The sequence below is a fragment of the Aquarana catesbeiana genome, linkage group LG01, assembly GCF_042186555.1.
Source record: "Aquarana catesbeiana isolate 2022-GZ linkage group LG01, ASM4218655v1, whole genome shotgun sequence".
NCBI lineage: Eukaryota > Metazoa > Chordata > Amphibia > Anura > Ranidae > Aquarana > Aquarana catesbeiana.
The window spans coordinates 161043091-161062680 of record NC_133324.1 but is presented as its reverse complement, the minus strand read 5'-3'; the positions used below and the strand labels follow the sequence as shown (position 1 = coordinate 161062680).

Here is a 19590-nt window from a genome sequence, read left to right as displayed (position 1 = left end):
ACTGTTACACTTAAATACGTACTCTGCTTTAAAGCGGAACTTTACCCATAACAACTTGATAAAAATAATGTTCTTCAGCAAGGAACATACGTTCCACATTAATAATTATGCTACCAAAATTAATGTGTGCTGTAAATTGCCTCCAGCAATTCCTGTTTCTTCTTGCTGGAAACTGCCATTTTACTGAAGCCCTGAGGCCCTGAGAAGCAGTATATCATAAAGCGAAACTAAACCCATTCATTTAACAGTTTTTAAAAAAAGTTACTTTCCCGGAATACTGGGATGGCTAAATGTCACATTTGCTTGAGTCCTCAACCAAACTGTCAAACTATCAAATGTTTGGTGTCATAACTGATCACCTTTGCAGCACCATGTCAGTTTCAGATCAAACAGAAGCAGCTTCCTTGGCTGTAGATGATAGGAGGGTTTAATTCCACTTTAAGACTATCAGCAGATCGGCCTCTACAAACTAAGCAGTGCCTAAAATGCCTGAGCATGTGCAGAGCAGGATGAGACTGTGTATTACAGGATTTTAAACAGTGTAGGCACTTATTTTTAATGTTTTACATAGCTAGACCTGCAAAAAGGGCCAGCCTGAAGTGATCTTGCAGGACTTTATTTTCTGACTAAAGTTTCACTTTAAGATTATTCTTTGCTAAACTGAAGAGGAGCACTGAACGGAATATAAATTCAAAAGCAGCAACTTGAAGCCAGGGTCATGAACTTACCATGCTGGTATAGTGACCCCAGTGTGAGCATAAAGAATATAGAAACAATAGCTGCACTGATGCTTCTAAAGAAGTGCTGTGATCTCTCCTCCCATACCTCACAATGTTTCTGAAATCAGAAGTGAGGTTTAAGGCCCTGTTACTCAACCTTGGGCCAAGGGACCATATGTTGCACTTTTCCACTTACAGTCCAGCTCTTAAGAGTGTTTGGTGCCTATTCAAGCCATTGAAACTTTTCTCCATCAATTCAGAGCCTCTGACCATTTCCTTTAGCATTCAGCTCATGTTTGACCATCTCTTGTAGCATGCCCATAATGTCTGGCCATCTCCTGTTGCATGTCTGCCATCTCTAAAAGCGTCTCTAAAAGCTTACTTTAGCATTACATTCACTTAATATTATGTACAGCTCTTTAGTAATATTAGAGGCTACACTTGAGGCCCCATATCAAAGTTGGTTAACAACTACTGACTTTGGAGTACATTTAAGTGAAGGTAGGTTAACAGTTACATTTAGAGCTGGAGTTCGTAAGTGTTACATCTGGGAGATGGATTGAAGTCAACTTTAGGATTTGGTGTTATGTTTAGGTTTACAGTCAGGATATTTGAAAATCACTTATTACATATATAAAAATTTTTGCCAGTGAACACAACTGTATCAGTTTTGTTGTGGCCAAAACTAATTTGCCAATCAAGTGTAGAAGTGACAATATCCTTTATCCAAAGAAATGCACTTTGGCTATAATAAAACATACTTTAAATCTATAGTAAAAGTATATTAAAATGTTTTGTTTACCCATTGTGCTTCTTCTGAAATCTTTAACAATGTCTGTGAAAATTGAAACAATCCATATGGGAGATCGCTGGAAGCCATGGTTACATTTGCTAATCGCGTGGATTCATTTAAAATTCCTCCGTCACTGATTTTGCTGAGATACACCTGGTAGAAGCTTTTTTCTTCAGGTACATTGTCATCCACAGCCTACATGAAACCAAGACGGTGCAAGAAATAAACGTTTCAAATACACTAAATATAAATGTTTTTGTACTATAGTTGCTTGATTTCAACATACTTTAATGCAGCAATGCTATTTTTAATAGTAGTAAAACAACACTGCATAAAAGCATTTTTGCCATCTACAAGTGTTAAAATTGTTAATGACACAGGGAAACAATGAAAGCGCAAACATCTTTGGCAATTATGTTTTAGCAGGAAAGATTTGGTTTCTATTTAAGGAAAAGCCCATTTACCAATCTCAACAGCTCAAACTTAATATACACACAAGCATTTAAATGATTATTCACAGTAACTTATCCACTATTGGACACACCCTCCAAGCCTTTACTCGGACAAAGTGAGCAAACAGGCTATAGATCCTGCTGTGCTGACTATGTAGATAACCCTTAATGATGAAGGCATTATTTTCATATAGATTGTATTAAGTGTTCATTTGTAATGCAAATATTGCAAATATTGGTTTAAAAACGTATAAACCAGCTATTTATTCGTTATAAAAACCATACAATACTTTTGGGGAAGAAACAAAAAACTGGCACTCCTAAACCAGACAAACTGACCAATCTTAATATATAACTTATACACTAAACATTTACCTACACATACCTGTATACTGATGACAGCAGCTGACTGCCTGTCTCTCAGTGTAACCATTCCTGATGTCTCAACAAATTCACTTGTGTAAGCAGGAGTTATATTCCAATAAACGGTCACTTCACCAAAAATCCCAGGACCACGAATAAGGCTAAAGAATAAAAAGTAACACCAGAAAAAAAAAGATTTCTCTATTGATGGTTCTCAAACGTCTGCAATCATAACAACCTTTCACATATTATTGTACCACCTAGGTCTACAGAATCAGTAAGGCTGGGTTCACATATGTGTGGCAGGGGGTTTGTGCCTGGGGTTCGGTGCATGTCTGTTCATCGGTTCAGCTGCATTTCAGGTCTGAGATTTTGCCTGAATTTGCACCTGAACCAGATCCAAACATGCACAGGACCCTTTTTCGATCCAGACTGCGGCCACCCCGGACATGTGTGAACCGGCTCCATCGAGAGCAGGTCAAACTTGCATGTCATGCGAATTGGATGTGGGGAAACATTGGATGTGCACCCAGCCTAAGACACCAAAGAGAACACTCACCTGCTCCTGCAGCATCGCTTCTCGCTGGCCAAACCAGTATGGGATATGTTCCTGACACTCAGAGATAAAAGAGTGGCTTGGATAAGCCACAAAATGTCTTCACCATTACAAAACAAGGCCCTTTGAATGACTAACTGCCTTTAGCTAATGTCAAAGTGTCAGAATTCCTTATATCTAAATTTGTTCCAGCAACAAAGAGAGTATTGAAACTAAAGTGTCAGCTGATGGCCATGAAACTAGTATTCTTAAAAGGAGAGTCAACAACATGTAAGTGTGAGCGCTGAGTTCAACACAATAAAGACCCCCCAACCTTATCGTTCCTCATAAGGAACAAATGTCCATAAGAGTACAACTATAAGCATGAATTAAGGAATTGGGCTAAAACAATGTTATGGGTAATATTAACAAAAAAGCTTTAAACTGGTTAATGTCCATATAGGCTGTAACACAGTCCACTGTCCATTGTAAATATGCATATGAAGGCACTGTAGAAGGCAGTCCCATTGGAACGGAAGAAGCAGTCCTCTAGGTACTGGAGAAGAAAGATAGAGGCGCCACTCTAAGTGCAATATTTAAAAGAAATTTAATGAAATCTTTAAAAATAGTACTCACAAAGGTACATTATAATCAGGCATGTGGGTAAGGTGGTAGTGCTGCCGGATGTCCCGGGAGTAGTGTCCGATCAGGTTGCTGGATGGCGGTGAATCCGTATGACAGGCTGCGCTGCTGTGTGCCGATGCTTCTGCCGTTGGAACGCACAAGTAACCAGAGGGATCACTTCCGGGTCTGTATATGAGTAGGCGACGCGTTTGCGGAGCTAGACTCCTTCCTCAGGCCTAACGTGGCCTGTAATTGGTCAGGACTTATATGGTCAGTGAATGATGTTAATTGGTACAGAAAACAATCACTCAGACTTAAGCACAGAACTATAGGGCACAAGACTGATACTATTATGTCTGATTCCGAGATAAATGGAGGATGTCGTTGGTGTGTGTCAAATGCAATATGTTTCACAGAAATGAACTATGTGTATGTATGAGAAAAAATATATATACGACCAAATGCAGTATGTTTCACCTAAATGAACATTGTGTATGTAAGAGAAAAAATATATACAACCAAATGAGACCTCTGTTGGAGTTGATTGGACAATATATATTTATATCTGTGTTGAAAAATGGAAATGGGAATGAAGATAAAAAAATAATAAAAACGAAAATGAAAATAAGAATGAAAATAAAAGTTAAAAATACAAATAAAATTGGAAATGAAAATAATGGGAATGAAAATAAAAATAAAAATAATGAAAAAATAAATAAAAATAAAAATAGATATAAAAAAATAAAAATAAATAAATAAAAATAAAAAAATAAATTAAAAAAATAAATAAAATAAAAATACAAAAAATAATACAAATAAATATAAATATAACATTAAATAAAAATGGGGAGAAAATGGGAGAGTAATGACGGGAATTATTTATGGGAGGTATTTGACGATATCATCGTCATCTGGGATGGCCCAGAGCCCCTTTTTCAAGATTTTCCCACACATTGCAATAATAATGCCTATGGTCTTGCCTTCACCTCGGAGCATGATCGTTCTCAGCTTGCATTTTTAGATCTGTTACTTTTCCATCAGGAAGGCAAAATATTGGCTAAAAACTATATCAAACCTACAGCTGGCAATTCCTTTTTGCATCATCAGAGTTGTCCCCACCCGAGATGGATTTCAAACATCCCGAAGAGCCAATTTTGTCGCTTACGTAGGAATTGCACCAGAGAATCAGACTACATCACAGAAGGGTCCCTCTTAAAAAAAAAGTTTATTGACAAAGCATTTCCATCTACACTTATAGATGAAGCATTTGATTTCTATCTGTCAGAGCCTTCCACATCCACCAGTGAAACCGATTTGTCCATTGTGCAGCCTGTTGGATTTGTGACTTAGTTCCACTCCCAACACAAAGCCATGGAACGTATTCTCAATAAACATTGGTCGATTCTACTTCAGTATCCACACCTAAAATCCATTATCACCCCCAAACCTAAATTCATGTAAAGTAAAACCAGGAATATCAAAAATCTGGTAGCACCTAGTAAGTATAAATCTCAACAAAGTTCCAAAATCACATTTCCTTGTCTCATTCCTTTAGTTGGGATGTATCAGTGTTGTAAAAAATTATGTCTCACATGCAACCACGTCCAACATGGTCAGAAGGAATTTATCAACAAAGGTCAGACGTACCAGATCAATAACTTTTATAATTGTTCTACAGAGTTTGTTATTTATTGTTTAATTTGTCCGTGTGGGTTACATTATGTAGGCAGAACCATGTGTACTTTGAGGAAAAGGTTTGGGGAACACCGCCGTCTTGTAGAAGCAGGAGACGACACACATAGAGTTCCCCTCCATTTCCTCAAAAAACATGACCATTCCTCATCTGGTCTCAAAGTCTGGATCATCGAGTCCATTCCCGGTACATTCCCACTGGCAGAGCGTTTTAAATGTCTCTGTCAGAGGTAAACGTACTGGATATATACTTTGGACTCTCTTGCCTCTGGAGGTTTAAATGAGGAAATAGAAGTGAGCAGCCTAATTTGACTGCTCTCCTCATGTTTACACCTCATGTCAACTTGTTTATCAGACCCTTCTTTTACATTCTCTTCACACTTTTTTTAACCCCCTTTTTTTCTGGTTCTCGGTGTCATCCGATTTTTATTATATATTTTTTTTATTATATGTGTTTTCTCTACCTCCATTAGAGTAGTGCCTGACACTACATTCATTGGATCATTCCCTCGCAACTCAGTTATCAGTAATTCCCGTCATTACTCTCCCATTTTCTCCCCATTTTTATTTAATTTTATATTTATTTTTATTATTTTTTTTCTTTCTTTAATTAATTAATTTATTTTATTTATTTTTTATTTATTTATTTTTATTTTTATATTTATTTATTTTTATTTTTATTTTTTTATATTTATTTTTATTTTTATTTATTTTTTCATTATTTTTATTTTTATTTTCATTCCCATTATTTTCATTTCCAATTTTATTTGTATTTTTAACTTTTATTTTCATTCTTATTTTCATTTTCGTCTTTATTATTTTTTATCTTCATTCCCATTTCCATTTTCCAACACAGATATAAATATATATTGTCCAAGCAACTCCAACAGAGGTCTCATTTGGTCGTATATATTTTTTCTCATACATACACAATGTTCATTTAGGTGAAACATACTGCATTTGGTCGTATATATATTTTTTCTCATACATACACAATGTTCATTTCTGTGAAACATATTGCATTTGACACACACCAACGACATCCTCCATTTATCTCGGAATCAGACATAATAGTATCAGTCTTGTGCCCTCTAGTTCTGTGCTTAAGTCTGAGTGATTGTTTTCTGTACCAATTAACATCATTCACTGACCATATAAGTCCTGACCAATCAGAGGTCACGTTAGGCCTGAGGAAGGAGCGTAGCTCCGCAAACGCATTGCCTATTCATACACAGACCCGGAAGTGATCCCATCCCTCTGGTTACTCGTGCGTTCCAACGGCAGAAGCATCGGCACACAGCAGCGCAGCCTTCGTACGGATTCACTGCCATCCAGCAACCTGATCGGACACTACTCCCGGGACATCTGGCAGCACTACCACCTTACCCACATGCCTGATTATAATGTACCTTTGTGAGTACTATTTTTAAAGATTTCATTAAATTTCTTTTAAATATCACACTTAGAGTGGTGCCTCTGTCTTTCTTCTTCAAAAGGAGAGTCACTTTTATGGTGAAGAATAGTTCTCAAAGTGATGGTTGAGGGTTGTTTGAGGAAATCAGTTTAGGTCTGGTCTTCATGACACATCATGACATTTTTTTTATTTATTTTTTTTTATTATTATTTACAGCAGTTTGGTGGTCAGCTGAAAAAAGTCCCTAGGGTAAATTAGTTGCACCATGAGCTGTCACCTTGCTACACATTGCTTAACCTCTTCAGCTGTAGTACCAGATTCCTGGCTTGTTTGCATATGCAACAACTGATGAAAAAAGTAGAAACAAGCTGTGGGAATCATATGCATATAACAGAGAAAAAAGAAAAGAAGGCAATTGTGCTTTGTTAGGGAAAGGAAAATGCAAGTTAGATGTGCTTCGAGCCTTGCTAACAGTCTTAGTAGGTTTAATACCATGACTTTGCTTCAAATGACATGGCTGTTGCTCTGCTGACCTGGTTTTGACATTGGCTGCATGGTAGTACATTTAGCTGCAATAAATGTAGCATTTAAACTTAACTTTTTATAATTTTTTTTAATATATCAGCATCTTTAATGTAGTTTATCTCTATTAATTCAATGAACTGTCATCTGTAACTTTATTATAACTATGTAACACATCTGCAACTTTGCTGTTGAAATGTCACCTCTATTCACCAGCAGGCATGATGGTGCATGTAGTTCCATAGCTTTAACTTTTAAGGTTCTGCCGTTACCTGTTATCCCACAACACTTGTATTTAAGATTGGTTAACCACCTGCAGTTGATTCGGTTAGATACAAGCCCAGCCAGGGCATCTCCCTTTCTATTTAAAGTGGTTGTACACCCTATATTAAGGCTTACCTGTAGGTGCATGAAATATCTCCTAAACCTCCACAGTTTAGGAGATATTTACAAGAAAGCTGTGCGCCAATGTCTAAGGCGCATGTACTCAAAAGTGAGTACACCCCTCACATTTTTGTAAATATTTTATTATATCTTTTCATGTGACAACACTGAAGAAATTACACTTTGCTACAATGTAAAGTAGTGTGTGTACATCTTGTACAACAGTGTAAATTTGCTGTCCCCTGAAAATAACACACAGCCATTAATGTCTAAAGCGCTGGCAACAAAAGTAAGCACACCTCTAAGTAAAAATGTGCAAATTGGGCCCAAAGTGTCAATATTTTGTGTGGCCACCATTATATTCCAACACTGCCTTAACCCTCTTGGGCATGGAGTTCACCAGAGCTTTACAGGTTGCCACTGGAGTCCTCTTCCACTCCTCCATGATGACATCACAGAGCTGGTGGATGTTAGAGACCTTGCGCTCCTCATCCCTTCCATTTGAGGATGCCCCACAGATGCTCAATAGAGTTTAGTTTTAGGTCTGGAGACATGCTTGGCCAGTCCATCACCTTTACCCTCAGCTTCTTTAGCAAGGCAGTGGTAATCTTGGAGGTGTGTTTGGGGTCGTTATCATGTTGGAATACTGCCCTGCAGGCCGGGTCTCCCACGAGAGGGAATCATGCTTTGCTTCAGTATGTCACAGTACATGTTGGCATTTATGGTTCCCTCAATGAACTGTAGCTCCCAGTGTCGGCATGCAGCCCCAGACCATGACACTCCCACCACCATGCTTGACTGTAGACAAGACACACTTGTCTTTGTATGCCTCATCTGGTTGCCGCCACACATGCTTGACACAATCTGAATCAAATAAGGTCTGATGAGGTCTCATCAGACCTCAGGACGTGGTTCCAGTAGTCCATGTCCACTACTGCTTGTCTTCAGCAAACTGTTGCAGGCTTTCTTGTGCATCATCATTAGAAGAGGCTTCCTTCTGGGATGACAGCCATGCAGACCAATTTGATGCAGTGTGCGGCGTATGGTCTGAGCACTGGCAGGCTGACCTCCCACCCTTACAACCTCTGCAGCAATACTGGCACTCATACATCTATTTTCCAAAGACAAGCTCTGGATATGACGCTGAGCACATGCACTCAACTTCTTTGGTTGACCATGGTGAGGCCTGTTCTGAGTGGAACCTGTCCTGTTAAACAGCTGTATGGTCTTGGCCACCATGCTGCAGCTCAGTTCTGGGGTCTTGGCAATCTCCTTGTAGCCTAGGCCATCTTTATGTAGAGCAACAATTCTTTTTTCAGATCCTCAGAGAGTTCTTTGCCATGAGGTGCCATGTTGAGCTTCCAGTGACCAGTATGAGAGAATAAGAGCGAATGATAACACCAAATTTAACACAATGCTCCCCATTCGCAACTAAGACCTTGTAACACTAACAAGTCACATGACAACAGGGAGGAAAAATGATTAATTGGGCCCAATTCGGACATTTTCACTTAGGGGTGTACTCACTTTTGTTACCAGCAGTTTAGACATTAATGGCTGTGTGTTGAAATATTTTCAGGGGACAGCAAATTTACACTGTTGTACAAGCTGTATACTCACTACTTCAGTGTTGTCATATGAAAAGATATAGTAAAACATTTACAAAAACGTGAGGGGTTTACTCACTTTTGTGAGATACTGCATATGTATACATGAGATTGGCTTATACTGTATAATAAAAGGTTAGTAGTGGAACAATGTAGCATCATAAGAAATGACTGTGCTGCATGGAAAGTCATACTTTGTCATTGTTTAGAAGACACGGTCATCTATTTCAGGCTGTGTTTAAAGACAGGGAATAATTCTAAATATACAGAGTGTTTTCTGTACAGTAAACTGTACCTGAAGCTATTTTTAGAGCCCTTTCTTGAACAATGAACTTCACCTTTACGAGGTGTCAGTTAACCTTTAAACACATAAATGGTTATGTTCTAGACAGACATGTACCAGACATTATTATTTCTCTATGCTCAAAGAGAGGCACAACATATATATGGAGATGGAAATACTCAGGCTTATTGAAAAAGAAGTTTAAACAGCAATTCAAATTTTGAAAGATGGTTCTGTTGGTTGCTACAGACAGAATTTAGCACATTGTACTTCACCATATTTCATAATGGCCAATTTGTGATTAGTAAATTATAATATATGTACTATAATCACTGGATTAAGAAGCTCTAAACAAATGATATTGATTACACAGATTCATATACCTGATATGCACTGTTCCATTATAGTTCCCAGAGGGCTCACCAATGAGAACATTAAGGGATGATGGGGCTATTCCAACTATACCAGCTGCTCCTACATCCCCAGCAATAACAACAGTGGCTGTACCTGTAAAGCAATAAGACAGAAGTCAGAAATATACTGTCAATCTACTGTACAACCCCAATTTAAAAAAAGTTGGAACGTTGTGTAAAATCTACATAAAAGCAGAACGCAACGATTTGCAAATCATATAAACCCATATTTTTGTTGCAACTTTTTTTTTTTTGAGACATGTTGCTGCTATCAATTCCAAAATTACCTTATTTTTTTCTAAAAATGTTACATTTTCTCAGTGTAAACTTTTGAAATATTTTCTATTTCTACTGTGAATAAAATATGAGTTTATGACATATACTCAACAATACAGTCTATGGATTAATTTTTATCAGCTGCATAACACATCTTCTCTTCCCTGTGTTTCCATGAGTGATTTACCACTTGAGAAGTGCAAAATCATATTTGAGTGGATTTTGATATTTAGTAGATATATGGGAAACATTTTTGGCAACCTAATAATTATATGGATTCACTTTGTGGACCATGTCAGGGTTGCTAACTGTCCATATAGGACCCTCCACATGGCCTCACACACACTGGATATTTTTAGTGCTGCTGTTAGGGGCGTCAGGCTTTTTTTTTCTGCCTCTAAAGGCCCCTGCATGTTAACCTATGTGTTCAGGCATATATAGGTGTTTACAGGAGTTTACAGGCAGGGGGTGTTTAGAGGCAGAAAAAACAATAGACGCCCCTAAACACATGTTAATACTAGGCACGTTTAGCGTTTGAGCATTAATTCATTTCATGCCAGGTGGAAAGGCGATTTGGAGAGATGGCCAAACGTCCTGTGTGCATGAGGCCTAAATATGCAGCCAAATGATGTCTGTAAATTCAATGAAAACATTTTAAAGTCTTTAAAAAAAATGTGTCTCTGTAGTTGCGTATCAGTATTTCACAATGTAACACATTTAAATATGATGCACAAATGTGTTTGTAGTTGATAGTGAATGTATTCTGTATATTCTTTACAGCAGGGGTAGGCAACCTAAAAGAGGTGGAGATCTACCTGAAAAACATGGGAGAAGTCAAAGATCACTGTGCACAGTGTCATCTCCTCACACCTGATTTAAACCTCTAATTGCCATACTACTGTGTGGCAACCGCATGCATTGCATGGCAATCAAGGGTTTGAATCAGGTGGTGAAGGCGGCAATATATCACCTTCTCACCACCTGTCAAACACACTCACATCACTTTTCAGAGGAGCACTAGTGCCTGCTGTACTTGTGAATGAGCAGCGGCACCCATAGGGCTCGTTCACATGTAAAGTTAGGGGGTGGTAAAACCCTTACAGAAAGTGCACCAAACCCACAGTATATAATAGAAGTCTATGGCTAAGTGCAGAAAACCTGCAGGAAAGCTACAGGTACACTGCACTGCACCCACGATGTGGGTAAATTGCAGCACATCAGTGTGAAAGCAGCCTTATGCTATTATGCCCAGTCTATTGCTTCTCACTGACCTAAAGATCTCTTCTTTCCTGCTGCTGGCACTACTCTGGATACCGCTAGCTGGGATAAGAGGTGGAGTGCAGTTGGTATCACTCAGCATGGGACAGGAGCCAGCACTACAGAGGAGGCATTGGCTTATGCATTTTTTTGCTCCCTACTACAGATCCAACTTTACAAGTAGTCCCTGTGCATTGTACTGTGCTTGATGCGCTGGGATGGGGGGTCAGCAAGCCCACACCGTAATCAACCAGTCACCGGTTCATGATCTCCTGGTTGCTGACCCCCACTTTAGGCTCGATTCACACTAATGCATTTTTGAAGCTTTTTGCATGTTACAGAAATGCAGGGAATTGTTTTAATACATGGGTTCCTATGGAACACGTTCACATCAATGCATTTTTTGTGCCTCTGCATTTTTGGAAAGGGCCGGGGACTTTTTTCCTGCAAAATGCAGCATTTTGCATGTAATAGGCTTCAACTGACCCGCATCCAAGATGCAAGTACTGTGTTTTTACCACAATTTTCCTGCGATTTTGCCGCGATACATTCACTGCATATAGCTGATTGCTAAAGAGCAGGTCGGGAAGCCGGCTGCCGCGTCCTTAGCAACGGATGAGTCATCAGCTGTCTGCTGGCTTCCCTGCTGACAGCTGACTGTAAAAAGACATGCCGGCTAAAAAAATTCTTGAAAAAAACGTCTTTCTTCGGTCTGGTATGTATTTGGAGGGGACATCCCCACGTCAAAAAGAAATGGGGTGGGGTCCCCCCAAAATCCATACCAGACCCTTATCCGAGCATGCAGCGCGGCAGGTCAGGAAAGGGAGGGGAAGAGCGAGTGCCTCCCACCTAAACCATACCAGACCACATGCCCCCATTGCTACATAAGAGATGTCAGACAGCGAGGAACGTCACAACAAAGGAAGACATCATCGGGACAAGAGCAGACTTTTTTGTTTTTAGCGGGTAACCAGCGGCCAGGAAGAAGACAGCAGCAGCAAAGAAGAAGACAGCGGCGCAGGAGAAGACAGCTCCGGGAGAGATGGCGGCAAGAGAAGATCGCTCGGTGAGAAGGCAGCAATGGGAGAGACGGTGGCAGCAGAAGATGGCTAGGGGAGAAGACAGAGCAATTTTTTAAAATAAAGGACTAGTCAAAAACCGACTCTTGTTTTTTTTTACATTTCACTGCTTTTTTGGTGAATGGGTAGGGGTATGATGTGCCTGATACTCATTTGTGGTGGATCACAGTAAAAATGTGGTTACAAAAATGCAGAAAGCACAGCAAAAAGCGCTGCAATAACGCTCAAAAACAACATGCATAAATGTGAATCGAGCCTTACAGTATGATGCCAGGGATTGCACCTGGTACACATTACAGTTATATTTTAAGAAAAAAATTATAATCAATATACTCTTACTTATAAAAAGCCATCTCTGGTCACTAACAAGTGCCCCTTCATTGCCATGGAGGCAAAACTGTGCCCCATTTGTGTCTGGCTATTTAGGGGCCTACTCAACCAGGTGCCTAATTTTTCTGCTAGCTCTCAAGATGGCCCTGTTTTCAACATGCATTATCCTTTTTTTTGTGATACCTGCCAGCAGGAGGAGACTTGAAACCTCTGGCCTGGGTGATAAGCAAATCCTTTTATGTCCCTTTAGCGTAGGGTCAGTTTCCTATGAGTAGAAGGGCATGTATAAAGCTTGTTGCAGTGATTGATGGTGAAACATGAAGCATGGTCAGAGTCTACAGCCCACCCAAACCCCCCTCCCCCGCCCCCCGCGCATTGCACCCACGTTCACAGGGTGCAGGTTTCCAAGCTCCCATGTAATTAATGCACATTTTTTTCAAATGAATATGGGTGCATTTTTTTTTCAAAAGCTGGCTTTAAAGGTGGGTGTTGTCTTAAAAAACATGGTATATTGTAGCATGCCATTTCAAAAATACTATATATGGAAAAAAAAAAGGGGATTGAAAGGGGTAAATTGTAAAGAAGGAGGTATTTTGTGAGTTACTGCTTTGTAAAAATGATGTAGAATCATTTAAATAACATAGTAAACAAAATACCATGCCCTTGTCACAAGTAATCTCTATCATTTAGCTTCCTTTAACAAAGTTCACATTTTTCTTTCTTCCAGCATTGGCTTTTTGCATTCAGTCACATATCTGCTGCAAAGGAATTGGATGTTAAAAAGACTTCCGCCTGCCAGGCAATGTAATTGCAGGTCTGAAAAAGGAGCAGACAGCTATACAATCCAGTCCCACTCTGATCGAAGTATGAATAGGGAGTATCTCAACTGAGGGCAACCAGCCCAACATATATCATTTGTACCGCATTTGCCTTCCCTGCCTGTCAGAAATCATGAGCCCCATCCTACTTTTTATCTGGTATGCCCCTTCATAACGCTACCTTTAAGTGTGTAGGAAGTCACCTCAAGATGCTCATGCTAGGGGATAACAGCAAGAGATGCAGTCATCAATTTTCGAAGAGTTTATAACTTACAAAATCCTCTACATATGTAAGTGGGCAAGAATTTGCTAAAGCTTTGTCAATGTCAAGCAGCATTTACAATAGCAGGCTCCTGACACATGTCCGATGGGCACAATAAGCAAGTGTTCAGCACTGTCAGTATACACGACAGCTTCTCCTGCTGATATGTATCTAGAAACTAGCAATTCATGTGTGTGTATCAATGGGTGTCCTAGCAATCAGTGTTAGAAAGCTAACCTGTGGTGTACCCCATCCCCTAAGAGCACTCCCAGTACCCCAATGACGGTAGCTCTGGCGACAAAGACAAACACTCTGTGAGTGCCAGTCCTTAAAATAATGAGAGTCATGTAAACAACATGTTGCTATTAAATTGAAAGAATAGCATGGGATTTACCATCTACAGGAGAGATGACTGAATAGTCGGCTGACACCAACTGAATGCTGAATGATTCCATTCCTTCCAGAAGGCCATCTTGAATTGCTTTCAGTGTAAATGATTTCCTGGTGTCAGTCTGAAAATGCAAATAAGATGCACTGTTTTAAAAACCTCAAAGTACGTATATTGTTAGAGCTTTTTACATGTCATATAACGGGAATGGGGAGAGGAACTCGTCTGCCTCTTGGAAGGTTTTGAATTCTAATTTTTACCTATAAAAAGAAACTTAGACTGAGTTCTTTGGGACATTGAGCAAAATCTGGGAATCTTAATAACTTCTTACTGTGTATAAGAACACTTATCCAAAGATCATATGGCACAGAAAGCCTCCACAAACACTGTAGCAACATTTGCAGGCTTTCAATCCCTGCCACTGATACAACAGTGGCTGCCTTAGGTCTAGATCAGTGGTCTCCAAATTGTGGCCCAGGGGCCAGATACAGTTCCTCCCAACGACATCAACAATGGGGCCCAATGACACCAATGGTATGGCACAATTCCTTCCAAGGGCACCAATGATGGAGCATAATTCCTCAATCACACCAATAAAGGGCACAATTCCTCCCAGTGACACCAATGATGGGGGATTGTTTACTTCCACTGATGCTGGGACATTTTGTACTCCCAATGGCCACTTTCCGCCCCCCCCCCCCCCCCCCCAATATATCTGAATGACAGTATTTCCACTGTCTTTTTTTCACAGGTTTGCAACATTCCTAAATCAAATGGCAAAAATACCACAAGTTCAGTCTGTTTAAGTCCCATATAGATTTATTTAGGTAAGCCAGATGACTGCATCCATACTCTTTCAGGACAAACCAGTCATTTTAGCCATACATTTTCTGAAGGCACCCTATAAATACTAGCAGCCACATAAGATATCCCATGTGGAATAGGTGATCATTGCAAGGACTTTCAAAATATTTATTAATAACAAAGGTCTACAAAATTCTTGGAATTGAACTAAAGAATAAATTCTAAGGCTATCCTATGTACAGTGGGGCAAAAAAGTATTTAGTCAGCCACCAATTGTGCAAGTTCTCCCACTTAAAAAGATGAGAGAGGCCTGTAATTGTCATCATAGGTATACCTCAACTATGAGAGACAAAATGTGGAAACAAATCCAGACAATCACATTGTCTGATTTTTGAAAGAATTTCTTTGCAAATTATGGTGGAAAATAAGTATTTGGTCAATATCAAAAGTTCATCTCAGTACTTTGTTATATATCCTTTGTTGGCAATGACAGGGGTCAAAGGTTTTCTGTAAGTCTTCACAAGGTTGTCACACACTGTTGCTGGTATGTTGGCCCATTCCTCCATGCAGAGCAGTGATGAGGCCCATCCTCCTCTAGAGCAGTGATGTTTTGGGGCTGTCGCTGGGCAACACGGACTTTCAACTCCCTCCAAAGGTTTTCTATGGGGTTGAGATCTGGAGACTGGCTAGGCCACTCCAGGACCTTGAAATACTTCTTACAAAGCCACTCCTTCTTTGCTCGGGCGGTGTGTTTGGGATCATTGTCATGCTGAAAGACCCAGCCACGTTTCATCTTCAATGCCCTTGCTGATGGGAGGAGGTTTGCACTCAAGATCTCACGATACATAGCCCCATTCTTTCTTTCATGTACACAGATCAGTCGTCCTGTTCCCTTTTCAGAGAAACAGCCCCAAAGCATGATGTTGCCACCCCCATGCTTCACAGTAGGTATGGTGTTCTTTGGTTGCAACTCAGCATTCTCTCTAATCCAAACACGACGAGTTGTGTTTCTACCAAACAGTTCTACTTTGGTTTCATCTGACCATATGACATTCTCCCAATCCTCTTCTGGATCATCCAAATGCTCTCTAGCAAACCTCTGACGGGCCCGGACATGTATTGGCTTAAGCAGGGGGACACGTCTGGCACTGCAGGGTCTGAGTCCCTGGCGGCGTAGTGTGTTACTGATGGTAGCCTTTGTTACATTGATCCCAGCTCTCTGCAGGTCATTTACTAGGTCCCCCGTGTGGTTCTGGGATTTTTGCTCACCGTTCTTGTGATCATTTTGACCCCACGGGGTGAGATCTTGTGTTGAGCCCCAAATCGAGGGAGATTATCAGTGGTCTTGTATGTCTTCCACTTTCTAATTATTGCTCCCACAGTTGATTTCTTCACACCAAGCTGCTTGCCTATTGCAAAATCAGTCTTCCCAGCCCGGTGCAGGTCTACAATTTTGTTTCTGGTGTCCTTCAATAGCTCTTTGGTCTTCACCATAGCGGAGTTTGGAGTGTGACTGTTTGAGGTTGTGGACAGGTGTCTGTTATAATGATAACAAGTTCAAACAGGTGCCATTAATACAGGTAATGAGTGGAGGACAGAGGAGCCTCTTAAAGAAGAAGATACAGGTCTGTGTGAGCCAGAAATCTTGCTTGTTTGTAGGTGACCAAATACTTATTTTCCACCATAATTTGCAAATAAATTCTTTCAAAAAGCAGACAATGTGATTGTCTGGATTTGTTTCCACATTTTGTCTCTCATAGTTGAGGTATGCCTATGATGACAATTACAGGCCTCTCTCATCTTTTTAAGTGGAAGAACTTGCACAATTGGTGGCTGAATAAATACTTTTTTGCCCCACTGTATATGTTTAGTAGAAAGTGGGACAGCCAGAAATAAAATACATATCTGGCTCTCCTGATCAATAATATACTTGTAACGAGCCCCTGCTCGCTCGGTTCCACTCTCCCGACACTCCTCTGCAGCTATAGAATCAGATTAAAGATCGCAACATCTGATGGTTCAGTCATCCGATGCTCCGTGACTAGAACTACAGCTATGTGCCGTTGTAATCCAGTTGTGTAGCTCAGAAAAAACACCAGGCAGACTCTATGTAAGATTAACCAGGAATCTCTTTTATTGCAAGGAATACAGGCTCTTTTATACAGTAAAAGAGGAGGTGTATACCTCCTGCTCATATTACTCTGAACATACACCTGTGACCAGAAACCTAATTAACATGGGCTAATTAACTAATCCCTTTAGACACAGACATGACTTTTAGGCCAGACTGGCCGTCTTGTAGCTCAGAAAACCCAATCAACATTATCACAAATCAACACAATAGCAGAGTTAATTAACACAAACAACAATGGGGATCTAATGACTCTTAGATCCCATACTAGACTTATTTACAATACACATTCTAGCAGGCAACAGACAGACAGATGGCTGAAATTGACATCAGCATCTCCTAACAGTATTTGTCCAGCATTATGAATCAGCCAGTATTTCTAATATGGCAAATCCAGGGTCCCCAGAGTCTGTGTGTCCTGGGGGACCAGGACCCGAATCCACAGTAATACCACCTCAAGGGTCCCCAGGCATACAGCTCACAAAGAGCACCATTCCCCCAAATGCCAGGGCCCATGATCGATCGGCAAGAGGCTAGCATTTAGTCCCCTCCAAAAGTCTCTCTCCCAGCTAGGTCTGTCACAATACTGTCACTTGTTACATAAGCTTGGGTACGCGGCAAACAACTGTATGATAATAGCTATCCTTTATATTTGAATGCCAGATTTGTTATATAAGCCACTCCAATAGCGCACAAGAAAAAAACCCATATAATCACCTAATAAGACAATTTATACTATGGAAATAGTTTTTTTTGTTTTGTTTTTGTAAAAGCTTTTTCTATTAATTCAGCTGAAATAATTTGTCTGCAGATTATAAAGTGCATACAGGCTTTATTGTAAAAATATCCATTACATTAAAAGGATTTCACATTGCTTTCTGTACCTCATTAAAGTTCAGGGTTCCATTTAGTGGGCTTAGGTCATATTGTCCAGCTTCCTCCACTATCCAGATAATTTTCACTGCACCCCGACCACCTTGACTCCGCACAACTGTTAGAGTCACTTCTCCAGCAGGGTCATCTAATCTTTGAGGTTCAGAAATGAGCACCTAAAAAAATCAGTGATGTAATGTGAACACATTTAAAATGGATTCAGCAGTAAATACAAAATATCACTACTTATTGTTAAATTACGGTAAGTGAAGTCATTCTGCATAGGATACTAACATTATTCATTGTTTGTTGAGGCACTCGCACCTTGGGATTAAATTAACCTGTATACTGTATATGGTCCGCTGCTGTCCAAAATTTTCCCCACAAGGTAGGGTAAATGAATGAAAATAAATTAAACAGTGCTTGCTCCTCCTAGTTGTTATTGTGTTCTAATAATTAATAACCTGAGAATTAAGGGTATGACCTGATACTGAATATTAAAGGAGTAGATCCTTATACCAACTAAATAGTTGTGTACCAATAGATTAAATTGAATAATAGGTGACAGTATTACATCATATATTACTGTGTATAAATTTATAAACCAATGTTAAATATTAGTAAATATTAAAGTGACAATAGTGCAACATATTGAAAGTTCATAAGGTGATATAGTGTAAATAGGAGCAAGCACTGTTTAATTTACTAACATTATTCATTAATTAGGCAGTAGGGTGGCTAAATTATTATCACTTTTGTCATATTTATTTATTAGAGCATCGACAATTTACGCAGCTTTTTACATATACAGTACCTTAAAAAAGTATTCATACCCCTCAAAATTTTCCACATTTTGTCATGTTACAATCAAAAACATATATTGGGATTTTATGTGATACACAACGTGGCACATAATTGTGAAGTGGAAGAAAAATGATAAATGATTTTCAACATTTTTTACAAATAAATATCTGAGAAGTGTGGCATGCATTTGTATTCAGCCCCCTTTACTCTGATACTCTAACTTAAATCTAGTGGAACCAATTGCCTTCAGAAGTCACATAAAACAGAGTCCATCTGTGTGTAATTTAATCTCAGTATAAATACAGCTGTTCTGTGAAGCCCTCAGAGGTTTGTTAGAGAACGTTAGTGAACAAACAGCATCATGAAGGCCTAGGAACACACCAGACAGGTCAGGGATAAAGTTGTGAAGAAGTTAAAGCAGGGTTAGGTTATAAAAAAAAATATCCCAAACTTTGAACATCTCACAGGTCAGTGTTCAATCAACCATCTGAAAATGGAAAGAGTATGGCATAACTGCAAAACTAGCAATACACGGCCGTCCATCTAAACTGACAGGCCAGGTAAGGAGACCATTAATCAGAGAAGCAGCCAAGAGGCCCATGGTAACTCTGGAGGAGCTATAGCGATCCACAGCTCAGGTGGGAGTATCTGTCCACAGGACAACTATTAGTCATGCACTCCACAAATCTGGTCTTTATGGAAGAGTGGCAAGAAGAAAGCAATTATTGAAAGAAAGCCATAAGAAGTCCTGTTTGCAGTTTGTGAGG

General features: G+C 39.6%; 1 protein-coding gene across 3 annotated transcripts in view; it reads right to left on the bottom strand.

The window, feature by feature from the left end:
- Positions 1-19590, bottom strand: part of ADGRV1 (adhesion G protein-coupled receptor V1) — a 774317-nt gene that overhangs the window by 442804 nt on the left and 311923 nt on the right. For all 3 annotated transcript variants that reach the window (XM_073624499.1, XM_073624500.1, XM_073624501.1), the window contains 5 exons: positions 18031-18195; positions 14218-14335; positions 9772-9895; positions 2350-2488; positions 1522-1707 (listed from right to left, as the gene is read on the bottom strand). In XM_073624499.1, the coding sequence (XP_073480600.1) occupies positions 1522-1707; positions 2350-2488; positions 9772-9895; positions 14218-14335; positions 18031-18195 (732 nt within the window). The remainder of the gene's footprint in view (positions 1-1521; positions 1708-2349; positions 2489-9771; positions 9896-14217; positions 14336-18030; positions 18196-19590) is intronic.